Source organism: Tamandua tetradactyla, chromosome 8 (assembly GCF_023851605.1).
Source record: "Tamandua tetradactyla isolate mTamTet1 chromosome 8, mTamTet1.pri, whole genome shotgun sequence".
Taxonomy (NCBI): Eukaryota; Metazoa; Chordata; class Mammalia; order Pilosa; family Myrmecophagidae; genus Tamandua; species Tamandua tetradactyla.
In genome coordinates this window covers 120,264,689-120,279,189 of record NC_135334.1, presented here as the reverse complement: position 1 = coordinate 120,279,189, position 14,501 = coordinate 120,264,689, and the positions used below count along the sequence as shown (strand labels likewise).

The window sequence follows — 14,501 nt, the reverse complement described above, 5'->3', positions numbered from 1 at the left end:
TAAACACAATTATTTCCTTGGCAATTTAGTGCCATCAAAGAATCAGCAGTTTAAGGTATAGGCACAGCTGTGATTATAGGTAAGCAACTTAGCTTGTACAACTACATACAATAAAAAGTTCCCTTAGTCAATGTCCTGGTAGGGTGTATAAAAAGCAAGGTATAATAGTGCCCTCAGGGGTTAACAGGGAGCATGTCATTTCTTAAGGAGTTCAGGGTCTTGTACAGAGAGGGCTGGGTTTTGCCCATACCACTCACACAATTAGTCTACCTTCTTCAATATCAGGAAGGTGGGGTGAAGTCCAGGGCCACCAACAACCTCACTCCTGATCACCTCTGTTCCTCACCTGCTTTCCTCTCTTAATTCATCCCTGGCAAATCTATTCTACTGTGCTGTCAGAATCTGCTGTACATCACTCCTACCACTGTTTTTTATCACTACCACAGAGGCAACCACCACTTTCTACCTTCTGCCACTGCCCTGCCTTACCAGGCTATTCTCAAACTGGATGCATGATCTTGAGCAAATCATTACATATTTCCCTAACAGTTCAACTGAAGAAGTTACCAAAATCTCTTCTAGTTCTTTATTCTACCATCTTCTCTTCTATCTCCCGATAATTTTTATACTTTCTCAAGTCCTTCGCAAAAGTTGGCTGTCAACCAACTGTAATATACATTTCTTTCTATGAAACAAATGAACAATACACTCAATGCTCTGTAGTTAACTTTCCAGAATAACTGGCTATATATATTTAGCATTTAGTGCCTTTACTGCAAAAGAAATTTTCCAGAGACATCAGTTCGGGGTCTCCAACAATTCAAAAAGTCTGAAGATCCTTAGAAGGCTTGGGCTTATTTTATTAGGACTACAAAATAACAAAACCACATTTTATTCAACAGATCCTAGAATTTAATTTTTCATTAATTCATCTCAGACTTACCAATTAGTCATATTAGCAAGGTTTCACTAAAACTTCAGTTGGAAAAGTCTGAGTAAAGGAAAATCTTTTTTTCCTTGCAAAAAAAATCTTGCAAGAATTTTGTAAAGGAGATTTGGGGATGAATAATAAATATAGTGCCAAAATTCTATTACCATTTAAATTTGATGAAATGTGGCAGAACAGTTAGTTCTCTATGACAATTTCCTAAAGCCAAATATGAAGAAAGGTTAGCTTGTTAGCCTGTGCTACTCAAGGACATCTTTTTAATTTCATTTCATTACATGCTTTCAAAACTATTAGTATGGCCCTACTATAGTAACTCTGTAACAAGCCTTTATCTAACTAGCCTTGATTCAATTACACTCTAGCTTTTTAGGTACGTGTCACTTGAGATCTGAAAACAAAGAAGGAAAAGGACATTTTGCAAAACTTAAAAAAAAAAAATTCCACTCCTAATTAAAATATACCAGAACCTCAAGGGAAAAAAAATTCAGTTACTGAATATTGATTGTGCACTTTCAAGGAGCTTGAGTCTAGAAGAAGTGAAGCAAACGTGCACACTTATGCGCACACACAAACACAATAAGGTAAAATGAGGAAAAGCCCCAAAGGAAAGAAGAAGAAGAAACATTTTATCAGAGTTGCAGAGGACATAATTGCTCCCAACTTGGTAGCCTGAAAGGAAAAACAATCTGAACTCTGAAAACTGGGTGGAATTTTACAGAAATGGTGATGAAAGGCATGCGATGGGAAAAGGGCACTAAGGGTAAGAACAGTCAAGGTACTTGATACTTGCACAGACATTAGGAAACCTCAGAAGTTTTTGCATAAGGTATAGGAGTAATTTAGAGTTGTTGTTTCTTTGTTTTTTGAAAGATTAAATTTGCAACAACTCGCAAAATTTGGTGTTGTCTAGAAAGGAAAAGAGTGACTCTAAGAGTTGGGGCCAAGGGAACAAACCGGCTGCTTGCTGCGCACGGCCCACTGACATAACTTAATGGGCCCCCAGAATACACCTGCAGGGTGTGCATCAGCATCACGAAGGTTTTAAATCTGAAAGGACTGGGACGTGCTGAAGGGCAACAAGTGGACAAGTGGCGGGCACTGCAACTAGGCCCCAGGGCTCGGACAGTGGCTCCTCCTGTACCTAGTCCACTTCACTCACTCCTTTACCCTTTACTTGCTGAGGCATCTTGCTGATGAGCAAGATGGTGATATAATTAGCAGAAATGAGGAAGTCCAAAATGGGTTCAGAAAGTGGAAAAATTGAATTTCAAACATTTCAGCACTGCGGCCTTCACTGTCCATCTAGGAGAAGATATGCAATAAGTAATTGGAAATTTGAAAAAGAAGCTTGGGAAAGAAAAGACAGATATAAATGGAAATAAGAATCATCCCCACAGATAAAAGTGACAGCAGATATAACAACGATAATACCAGCTGGCATTTATTAAGCACTTACTATGTGCCAGGTACTGGCTAAGAATTTCATACCCATTAACTCATTTATTACTCAAACCTATTATTATTCCTATTTTATAAAGGAGGAAACTGAGTTGCACAGAGGTTAAGGTGTTATATCAAGTAACTGGCACAGCTAGGATTCAAAAGCAAGTGGTCAAGCTCATTTAGATAACATGAGAACTTCTTCCTGAGGTAATACCAAAATGTTCTATCGTACCTTAGGTTCACTAAGGGAAATCATTTTTAACCACTCAGTAAATTTTTCACAAAGCAAGGAATTCTTCTGCAGTTGCATGAATCATCCCTCATGTGATCTGTTCATAAATTCAGATTTTCATAGCATGTCTGCTGAGTGAACTACAATCATTTCTTGGGTTTCAATAATCTCTTTTCATTAAATAAAAGAAATGTGCACACATAAAAGATGTTTTAAAATATATAGTATGTGAGGGCAGTGCGACAGTGGCAGAATTCACACAATTCACACCTGCCATGCCAGAGACCTGGGTTCGATTCCCGGTGCCTGCCCATGTAAAAAAAAATAAAAAATGTGTACATATATATATATATATATATATATATATATATATATATAGTATGTGACTTTTAGGGGTGATGAAAAAGTTTTGGTAATTGATGGTGGTGATGGTGGCACAAAATTGTGAATGTAAATTAATATCACTGAATTGTACACATGAAAGTGATTAAAATGGGAAATTTTGTTATGCATGTTACAATAAATTATATATACATAAAACAGTACACAAATGACACTAGACCATCATTTACATCTCATTATCATAATTCTATGCAGTATCATCCTCACTGAATAAAGTTGTGCTCAAGGGTTAACTTTACTTGTCCAAAGTCAAACAACTTAATAAGCAGCAAAGCTTGCCCTTGGCCAACAGACTGCAAAGCCAATCGCTTTGTTAGTTATACTATTTTCCAATGTAATCCTCTGGAGACGCACTCATTGTTTAAAATCTTAACTCTTCTAGCCTTTCCCATTCCCCTCAATGACTAGATTATTTAAATACGAATAACTTTACTTAATAGTAGTAAAGATAACTTTTCAGAAACTGGATTGTCTCTCTGGAATTGCTAGTTAGAGACAGAGCAATACATTGCTTAACTACACAAAATCAATTAAAAAAATAAAAAAAACATTGCCACTGATAAGGATGTGGCAGGCTTCTCAACTATCACACATCATGGCATTATAGAGTTACTTCGATAAAGCAACCACCCAGTTTCAAGGTTTATTCAATAACCCTATCACTCAGTCCCTGGAAAGAAAACTTCTCATACCATAGTTGTTAGGTTCCTCTGTCTCCAGGCAGAAATGGTCTCTAAGAAATAATAACCAGGAAGGGCACAAAAGTGACCTCCCTAACTACAGTATGAATGCTTGTTTGTTTGTTTGTTTAAATCAGGCAATCTGATTATCTGAATAATTTCCACTGATCTGTCTTTAGGGCAATGTTTTCTCCAAGAGAACCAACAACTTTGGGGGGGGGGGGTCAAAGAAACAAACTGTTTAAAGCTATAAAAATGACCTTATCACCCTTCTGCTTAAAATCCCTCCTACTGAGGGACTTTCTCCTTCTTAGAACAAAAATTAAATAGCCAGGTTTACAGGCCCCTTCTACCTCTCCAATCTTATCTCACATCATACCTACCCTTCCTTTCTTGGCTCCAGTCCCTCAGGCTTTCTTTCATGAGGGCCACTGCTCTTCTCTGCCTCAGGAAATCGGCACCTGCTCTTTTTGCTACTCTTCACCTCGCTAAGTCACACTCAACCTTCAGACTTCAGCTCAGACATTTCTTCCTCAGAGAAGCCTTCTGATCTTCCTGCAGGTCTCACTGAGCCAAGTACATCATTTTCCCATCATCTACCATGGCACAATTTGTTCCTCTGAGTAGTCTCTGATGTTCCACTGGACTATGGTCGGCACTCAATACTTTTGCTGCAGGATGGAAAAATGAACGCTGTTGTGTCAGACTCTTCCCAAACACAGTGAAGGTTTTGCTCACCCAGTCTCCCCAGCCTTAACCTCAATTGATCCCAGAAGACATGCATGCCAACTGCTACAACATTTTTATTTTTGCTAAGGGTGAGAAGAAGAGAAATGGAATAAAAGATCCATTATTAATTAAAAAAAACTTTAAGAATCTTTACCTGCAAATGGCATTGAACGGCACTGGAAATAATCTATTCAAATCCACTTTCCCAAGTAAACTGATTTTTTGTAAATCTCATTATCTAAATCTTTCAACATTTTTTTTTCTGAAATTGAAAGAAATAAATTCTCAATTCAATCCACAAAAAATAAAGAACAACAAAGATAGTTTGGAAGTGCAACAGTGTCAATTACAAGTACTTTCAGTTTTCTGAAGATGTGTTCACCCAGTGTGCTGATCTGAAACTGCTGTGTATCCCAGAAAAGCCATGTTCTTTTCATCCTAATCCAATATTGTGGGAGCAGCCATGTCTTTTAAGTCTGATCCAGTATCATAGGGTGGGACCTTTTGATTAGGCTGTTCACATGGAAACATAAAACTCCCAAATGTGGGTGTGACCTTTTGATTAGATGGAGATGTGACCCAACCCATTCAAGATGGGTCTTGATTAGTTTACTTGTGTCATTTTTAGAGAGGAATATTTTGAAGAAAGTTCAGATGCAGACATTTGGAGATGCTTAGGGACAGACAGAAGTTCAGAGAAGACAGCAGTGAACCAGGAGCTGAAAGCAAAAAAACCCAGAAGCAAAGGGCCAGCAGATGTTATGTACCTTTCCACATGACAGAGAAACCCCAGACAGGAATTGGCCTTTCTTGAGTGAAGGTATCCTCTTGTTGAGGGCTTAATTTGGACATTTTCATGGCCTCAGAACTGTAAATTTGTAACCTAAAAAAAAAAATCCCCTTTGTAAAAGTCAATCCAATTCTGGTATATTGCATTCCAGGGGCATTAGCAAACCAAAACACCCAGATAATAACTTTTCTTACTACGTTTTATCCAGGCAATTAGCTCAAGCAATTACTGTATAAGGCTAATAATAATATGAAAAAGTTATTAATCATTGTTTGCCAGGCATTCTATTATTTTCTTTACACAAAAGAAGTATTCTCCTTTACCTTTTACAACAATCCTATGGAAAAGTATTATTCCCATTAGCAAACGAGGAAATTGAGGCTCAGAGATGATTACTACCACATTCAATGTCACTCTGCTAATAAGCAGAGGAGCCAGAATTCAAGCCTAGGTTTGAGACTCCAAGGTCTTAGTTCTGACCCCTAAATAAGAAAGTTCATGTTTTACAGAAAAGAAAGGAAAGAACAGGGAAAGGGGGGGACTGGAAGGTATTTCAACTCACAGAGTGCAGAGGCTGAATTTATAATTCCAGGCCAATTTTCTTCTTTGATTTCTTCCCTCAGGTAAGATCAAAGTACACATGTAGGTCTGACTGTCCATGAGCATTTGCTTCCTCTGGCATAGTCCCTAAACTCTACCGCCTTAAGGCTGTCCTGCTCACACCAATCTGGCAATCTCAGTCCATCTGGGAGGCCTGCGGATTGCCATTTGGGGGCTGAAGTGCAGCGTGAATGACAGTCTTCAAAAATAAAGTTTATTTCCAGAAACCTGCAACCTCCAGATGGGTCCCTGGACCAGATAAGTCCGGAAACCTAGAGGGCCCAGCCTCTCTAGAACATCAGATAGTTTCATCTCCTTATCCCATACTACTGACAGCCCCTTCCAAGATAAAAAAGGTAAAATGGGCATAGCCCAAATACCCCTAAAGAGTGGGACAGAAAGATCAAAGGTGATGGTGAAGTTATAGAGAGAAGGTAGGGTTTAACAAATGAGTAGGATTGCTGAATCATTCATATATTGATGTTTCTTTTAGTCTCCGGTATCTTAGAGCAGGTAGAAGTAAAAACCTAAAATTGTGGAATTGTAATGCACATTAAACTCTGAAATCGGCTCTACAAATAACTGTTGTGCTACGCTTTGAAATTTATTGCTTTTTGTATATATGTTATTTTTCACACAAAAAAGTTGATTGTGATGATAAAAAAAATATTTATTCTTTCTAGCCTATGTTCTAGAGCAACTAGAAGGAAATAAAAATAAAAATAAAAAGTTTATTTGCATTTTTTGTCCTCTACCCACCCTGCTTTTTTGCTTAACCATTATATTTACAATGACTACTGTGATCAAAATCAGCTCACCAGCAGGAACAGGTTTCCATACAAAACCTAACACTAGAGTTTCCTGAATGTCAACAGGGAGCAGATTACATTTATTAGGCTGGGTTTTCAGGGAGGCGCTAAAGCCACTCAAAAATGGCAGAGTAGTAAACAGAGAATAGCACATGAGGTCAGATCCAGTGCTTCTAATGACAGTCAAACCCTTTTTGACTTTCCAATATTTTGCCATGCAGTAACATGATTTATGGTTGCAAACATGAAGAAAATCCTGAACTACCAGATTCTAAATGTACAAACTATTCTGCGATGTTTGCATAAATACCACGCATCTGCAAATGCAAAAGTTTACCTTCAGTCAGGAAGCAAAAAATTCCCTAGGAACTTTGTTAAGTGTTAAGAAATTCACTCCCCAAGTATTCATCCAGACTATAAGCTAATCACCAATACACAGTGTGGAGATGTTGGAAAACAGACAAGTTTTCTTTATAACCCGACTCCACAAATCACCAGCTATGCAATCACAGAAAAGCAATGTAATCTACCCAAGCGTCCATTTCCTCATCTATACACTGGGGAAATAGGGCACTGATAAAAGAGACTAAAGATAATCCATGTCAAATTCCTTACACGCTACAAGCATTCAATAATGGGTAGTTATTATTTCTTCAGGGTTTATAATTTAAATAATTAACATTTCATCCATAATTTTTCAAATCCTGTGATGCCTCAAAGCTTAGTTAAGGAAAGGCACCCACTGTCAACAGACTCGGGTTACCCAACCATTTGAGCAGCTATTATCAATCCTGAGCAGTATCCAATGTGAAAACAGAAACTGTGAGCCATACCATTGCTTTTGAGAATCCTCTGATTCTTGGAGTTTGACTAAAGAAAGCCAGTTTTGATGAATGGGTCTTCTACAGAAGCCCCCTCCTCATTTGTCCCCTGAATTTGGAAAAACCTGGAATATTACAGAGCTAAATGAGTTTCATCAGTACCCAAAGCTGCAAAGTCTTATGGATTTGGAAATACAGAGGCACAAAGGACAAAATGCAGAAGTGAAGGCCTTTTGCAAAAACTAAAGTAACTCCATACAATAGAATATTAGTTGGCAAAAAAACAAAAAAGTATTGATAAATGCTGTAAGTGGATGAACCTTGAAAACATTATGTGAAGTGAAAGAAATCAATCACAAAAGACCACTTACTGTATGAGTCCACTCATATGAAATACATAGAATAGGCAATTCTATAGTTTGAAAGTAGATTAGTGACAGCCCAGGGCTGGGGGGTGGGAGAGGAAAGGAGTGTGAACCTTAATGGATACATGGATTCTTTTAAGGGGAAGGAAAATGTTCAAAATTAGACTGCGATGACATTGCACAACCCTGTGAATATAAGAAAAACTTGACTCACATATTTTAAATGAATTGCATGGTATGTGAACCATACCTCAATAACCTACTAACCATCTTAGATTAATTCCAGTGATATAAATTGCTCAAATGATTGTAAAATTTACCTAAACTCAAGTCAAATTCTGCAGATTACACTTACTGTTGCTGCACAGCAACAACTGCCCTCTCCTTTAGTTCAAACCGACCATTTTTAACATTCTTCTTTTAATTACTTGTGAACTGGTACTTTCAGATAACTGAACATTCCACAAATACAATACTGCAATAGCTGGCAAATAAATTGCCACCTCCAAACGAGTTTTAGCAACTGGACTGGCTATCACTAGGGCCTAGTGATAACCAGCATGATTCACAGGAATACAGAATGCTACTGGAGAACACTGGAGAAAAGAGAAGGCCTAGCTCTTGATAAGGAGATAAAGGTAGAGTATGGGCCAAGTAATGGATGGCATTAAAAATCTAACGAAATCAGAATCTGAAATCTGGAGTACTTTTACCAATTGTGAAGCACACACACATTTGAGGTTTTTTCCAAGATTTGTTTTCAAGTTCAGTAAAGCTTACATCTCATCAATGCTACAGCAAAAAAAAAAAATTAAAAATAAGCCTTAGTCCCTACCCCTCAGATCCTAAAATTTGAACAGGAAAAATCACATTTTAACATGAAGAGACTTAAGAATAACAAAGAACAAAAAATACACTATCAACTCAACACAAACTACTATGGAACAGTTAAAACGTTTAATTGAATGAGGAAGAAAAAAGGAATGTCATTACTGCAGGGTGCTGAAAATTGATGGTAATTAATATTTTAAAATTTCAACTTCTGCATGAGACTAAAGCAAAAAATGTTTATTTGGTACAAAATTTATATTTTGACTAGTGCATCTCCTCATATAACTTATGTAGATTGTTGGTTGAACAACATAAGTACATGGAACATTGAGTAGGACATGAGATTTTGTTGGTTTGTCCAGAGTGATGTCCCGATGAATCCCAGAGTGAATTGATCAGTGAGTGGAAAATATTTGCAAAGTCCCCTTCTGGGAATGGTGAGAACGGGGAAAATTCAACCTTCCCAAGTTGAATTCTTGATATTCTCACAAGCAGTGTGGACAACCAAAGCTATAGGGTGAGCCCCCAGTCTTGGGGTTTGTTCATATGAAACTTAACCACACAAAGGATAGGTCAAGCCTACTTAAAGTTAGTCCTAATAGTCACCCCCAAGAGGGCCTCTTTTGTTGCTCAGATGTGGCCTCTCTCTTACACAACAAGCAAACTCACCACCCTCCCCCTGTCTACATGGGACATGACTCCCAGGAGTGTGGACCTTCCTGGCAACATGGGACAGAAATACAAGAATGAGCGGAGACTCAGCATCAAGGAACTGAGAAAAACCCTAGAATGAGCTGAGACTCAGCATCAAGGGATTGAGAAAACCTTCTCCACCAAAAAGGAGAAGAGTGAAATGAGACAAAGTGTCAATGGCTGAGAGATTCCAAACAGAGTCAGAGGCTATCCTGGAGGTTATTCTTATGCATTAAAAAAAAACACTTTAATTGATTATGGAGATTACATTGGTTTGCTAACGCTGCCAGAATGCAATTGTGCTGGTTTTAAAATATTATGCACCCCAAAAAAGCCATGTTTTAATCCTGTGGGGAGGAGCTGTTTCTTTTAATCCTGATTCAATACTGTACATTGGAAGCTCTTGATTAGATTATTACCACAAAACCGTGACACACCCAATTGTGGGTATGATCTTTTGATTAGATGGAGACATGATCCCACCCATTCCAGATGGGTCTTGATTAGATTACTAAAAACCTTTAAAAGGGGCAACATTTTAGAGAAATGACAGAGTTGACATACTTCAGAGCAGAGCTGACGCAGATGCCAACACTTGGAGATAGAGAGGCATGGGTGTTTGGAGAGGCTTAGAGCCCAGATGTTGTCATGAGATGTTAAGCAAGCCAGAACCTGGAAAAAGCAAGGGAAGCCAAGAGATGAAAGCCAGCCCCAGAGAAGCAAAGTGAGGAACCCCCACAGGAACAAAGGCTGAAAGCAACTGACCCCAAGAGCAGGGGGCCAGCAGATGCCCAGAGCAAGGGGCCAGCAGATGCTAGCCACACGACTATCCCACTGAAAGAGGTGTTCCTGACCCATCAACCTTCCTTGAATTAAGGTATTTTTCATGGGATGCCTTAGTTTGGACATTTTTACAGGCTTAGAACTATAAACTTGTAACTTATTAAACTCCCCTTTTTAAAAGCCATTTTAGTTCTGGTATATCGCATTCTGGCAGCTTGCAAACTAAAACAGCAATATACCAGAAATGCAATGGCTTTTAAAAAGGGAATTTATCTAGTGGGTCAATCTCTCCGCCCTACAACATTAAATCAGGATTAAAGGACATGGCTTTTCTGAGGTATATAACACCTTCAAATGAGCACAGAGACTAAGATGTTAAACATTAGTTCTGGAAAGAAGGCAATGCCTCTCTAATACTGCCTCCTACTAATATTTATTTGACAAGGTTCACAGGAATAAACAGAGAGCTGTTTAAGATAGCTCTGCAAAATGTGTTCTCCACTGCTTTTCTCTTTCTGTCATGATAGTTATAAAGAGTTGTAGAAGGATACACTTATTCAAATTCCTGCCTGCAAAAAAGAACAAAATGTGGTGTGAGTGACTATTTTATCTTAAGTTTACTGACAATTTCAGATAATAAAATATTTAATGATTTTTCAGAAATTAACAAAAAATAATAACTGAATGATTCCTTCCTTTAACTTCCTAGTTAAGACCCTCAGAACTAAACTGGCACATGGATTAGTCACTTTTCTAAAAATACCTGAAGAAAAATAAAAGGTCTAACATGTTGTTATAAATGTTATCATAAGATTAAAACAAATACATTAATCACAAGCTGACTTAGATTTTAAAATGGGATTCTGACTAACATTGTTTAAAAATCACACATAAAATATTTTATTTTCACTCAGGCCAGCACATATAAGTAATGTTAACAAATAACCACTCTCTTCCACTTTTGCGCTTAAAAAAAGAGATTTTTCAACAAACCAGTATAAATCAAATTGATAATATTTCAGTTTAATTATAAACATTATGATTCTAATATTCCAATGATCTAATTCATTTCTAATTGTTATATAAACACTTTCCTTAATTTATCAAATATTCCTCTACTGGGGGCAAAATCTCTCCAATACAAATCTTAATTAAGAAATGACAACATCACATCACTTGACTTTTATCTAACTCATATATAAATAATCAGCACTTACCATTTGTATTAAGCCACTATGGTCAATTTTAGATTTTTTTTTTTAAACTTAATCTTTTTAACACTTGTGGTGGTTTGGAGTTGTATGTACCCCAGAAAAACATGTTCTTAAACTTAATACATTTCTGTGAGTGTGAACCCACTGTAAGTAGAACCTTTTGATGAGGTTACTTCATTAAGATGTGGCCTAATTACTGGAGTCCTTTACGAGCAGAATGAAACTCAGTGAGAGCAAGAAGCTAAAAGTCAGCCTAACCAGAAGAGAAGAGGCCAGGAGAGGGGCCACCACATGACAGAAGAGTCAAGGACCAAAGACCACCAGCAGCCAGAACCAGTTTTCAGGACTAAAGTGTCCCCTGGATAATGTCATCTTGATTTGCACTTTTTCCCAATTACAAAACTGTAAGACAACAGTTCCCACTATTTAAGCCAATCCATTGCATGGCATCTATTTATGCAACCAAGGAAATCGAAAAGAACTTGAGTCATTGCGAATTACAAAATTTCACCGTGATATGGATTGCCTAAGACATCATGTCTTCTGTAAATTGCAAAAGGAGTTTTCTGAAACTGACAATCAAGAATTTGGGTACATCAGTTGTGAAAATCTACCATAATCAAGTTGAGCACTTCATTTTCCTTTTCTATGAATATCAAAAGACAGTGAAAAAGAATCGTTATAGTATTGTTGCCTCACATCATGGACAGAGCTCTCACATACATACACAATCCTACTTGACATGTTTTCTCTAAATATTTAGGTTGCTGTCTTAAAAATGTTAACTACGTTTTTCCTGCAAAGTTATTCAAATGTTTTTAAGTGGATAAAGCAAAGAATACAGAGTAGGGAGGGCCACGGTGGCTCAGCAGGCAAGAATGCTTGCCTGCCATGCCAGAGGACCCGGGTTCAATTCCCAGTGCCTGCCCATGTAAAAAGAAAAGAATACAGAGTAATGTTATTTTTGCATTTTACTTGAGTCTAGTCTGAAAGCAACCCCCACCACTCCAAAATTCAATAAAAGGCTTGGTGAAGTGAATACCTAAATTCCAAAACGTCAAGATGAATAATTAGACCAGAGAGGGTCTATGAGAACAGCATAGGCAATCACTCGGTTGGAAAAAAAAAAAAAAAAGCAAAAAAAAGTAATGGCACAAAAAGAAAAACAACCAGCGCAAAACGTCCCTGTGGGTAAGTTTTTCGCGTTCTCCCATCTGATCTTTGCCTCCATTTTAAAGATCTCCGGATAGACGGAACGAGATTTGCTTTCTCTCCTACAAATGTCCCGCAAAAGTATTTCTGATGTCGACAGACAAGGGTAACCGTTTTACAGAAACGGTACTTTTTGCTACTGTCATTGTGATTCCAGAACAGCTTAGCGAGAAGTGATTTTTTTAAGTGTTTTTCAAAAATTTTATGGAACAAGCTGAATCCAAGTAACTGGAGAGAAAAGATTCCAAAGAGAGAGAAAGAGAAAAAAAGAAAAAGACTTCTGAAATTCAGTGTCCCGACACTCCGTCCTCATCCCCCAAAAGTCAACAGAATACTTTTCACCCTTGGCACAGGGCCCGTCCTCAGTAAACTTCGGTTTAAATACACTCAGGAGGGGAGACCGGGCGGGGCAGCCGGGGTCTGAGGACCCTCCCGGACCCGGCGCTCATCCGGGCTGCCCCCTGCCCGCCCCCGGCCCACCCTGGGACCCCGGGCGGCGCCGGCAATGCTGGGCCTTGTAGTAACTGACACACCCAAACTCGACGCGTCCGAGGGGCCGGGCCGCAGGAGCCTCGGGGAAGAGGAGGGGAGCGGAGGAGAACAGGCCCGCGCGGCGGCGGGGAGGCGGCGCTGGGGTCACTCACCTGCCCATTCGCCGAGGCCCGGTCCGATCCCCTTCTCGTTGCCCAGCCCCCAGACCCGAACGGCCGTGAAGAGCCAGTACGAGATGCGCAGGACCAGGTAGGCCACGGTGCCCGCGCCCACCCAGTACAGGAAGCCGGCGGCTGGGGCGACGCTCTCCATCGCTGCCGGCAGGACTCACGACGTGCGAAGTGAAAAAACAAATGAATGGACCCGAGAGGGTCGCCGGCCGGGACCGGGAGGGCCACGCTCATTGGCGCGCGGCTCCTCAGGACAAGGGCCTAGGCCCCGCCCACGGCGCGATAAGCGTGCCGCCATTGGTAAGCATGCCTTCCCTCTGAGGGCGACGCGTCAGCCATTGGCTAACTCCTGGATCAAGCCCCCTTCCGTCTCCCGCGCGCCGACCACACAGCATTTGCGATGTAAGGAGGCGGATCTCGCGCGTCCGCCAATCAGGACTCAGCCCCACCCAGCCCTCGTGGCCGCGTCCTCCAGGATTGACCGTGCGGGGGCGAGTATGGCGCGAGCGCCGGGCTCTGCGTTCCGATTGGCCGGTCAGACCCAGGCTGTTAGAAGTGCGTCAAAAGCCGCTCCGGAAGCGGGAGAGAGTAGTGCGAGGTGCGCGTGGGGGCCCGGGCCGGGTTCTTCCCTCTCTTCTCTGTATGAAGCACTTCAGGGCATTGCTAAGAGGGTGGGGGTTGTCCCCATATATATATATATATATATATATATATGGCCCTATGCTAGTTTAAAGGATCATGTACCCTAGAAAAGCCTTGTTTTAATGCCGATGCAACTTGTGGAGGCAGCCTTTCCTTTTAATTCCTCTTCAGTAATGTAGGTTGGAACCTTGAATAGATTATCTCCGCAGACAGGTACTCGCCCAATGGTGGGTATCAACCTTTGATTAGAGGGAGATGTGACTCTACCCATTCCAGGTGGGTCTTGATTCATCTACTGGAATTCTTTAAAAGAGGAAACATTTGGAGAGAGCAGTGAGAGAGCCATGGGAACCACTAAAAGCCCGTGCAGCCAGGAATCTTTGGAGATGAAGAAGGAAAATACCCCCGGGGACCTTAATGAAACAAGAAGCCTGGAGAGAAAGCTAGTAGATGTCACCATGTGTGCCATGTGGTTTTCCAGTTGAGAGAGAAACCCTGAATGTCCCTGGCCTTCTTGTATCTTTCCCTGATGACTTAGATTGGACATTTCTATAACATTGCTTAATTGGAACATTTTTGTGGCATTAGAACCATAAACATGCAACTTAATAAATCCCCTTTTTAAAAGCCATTCTGTTTCTGGT

General features: G+C 39.9%; 1 protein-coding gene across 1 annotated transcript in view; it reads right to left on the bottom strand.

Annotated features, from left to right (window-relative positions):
* HSD17B12 (hydroxysteroid 17-beta dehydrogenase 12) overlaps positions 1 to 13,488 on the bottom strand; it is a 171,578-nt gene extending 158,090 nt beyond the window's left edge. Inside the window, exon 1 of the mRNA XM_077114455.1 lies at positions 13,198 to 13,488. Within this exon, the coding sequence (XP_076970570.1) occupies positions 13,198 to 13,357 (160 nt within the window). The 5' untranslated portion in view covers positions 13,358 to 13,488. The remainder of the gene's footprint in view (positions 1 to 13,197) is intronic.
* Positions 13,489 to 14,501: the final 1,013 nt, after the last annotated feature.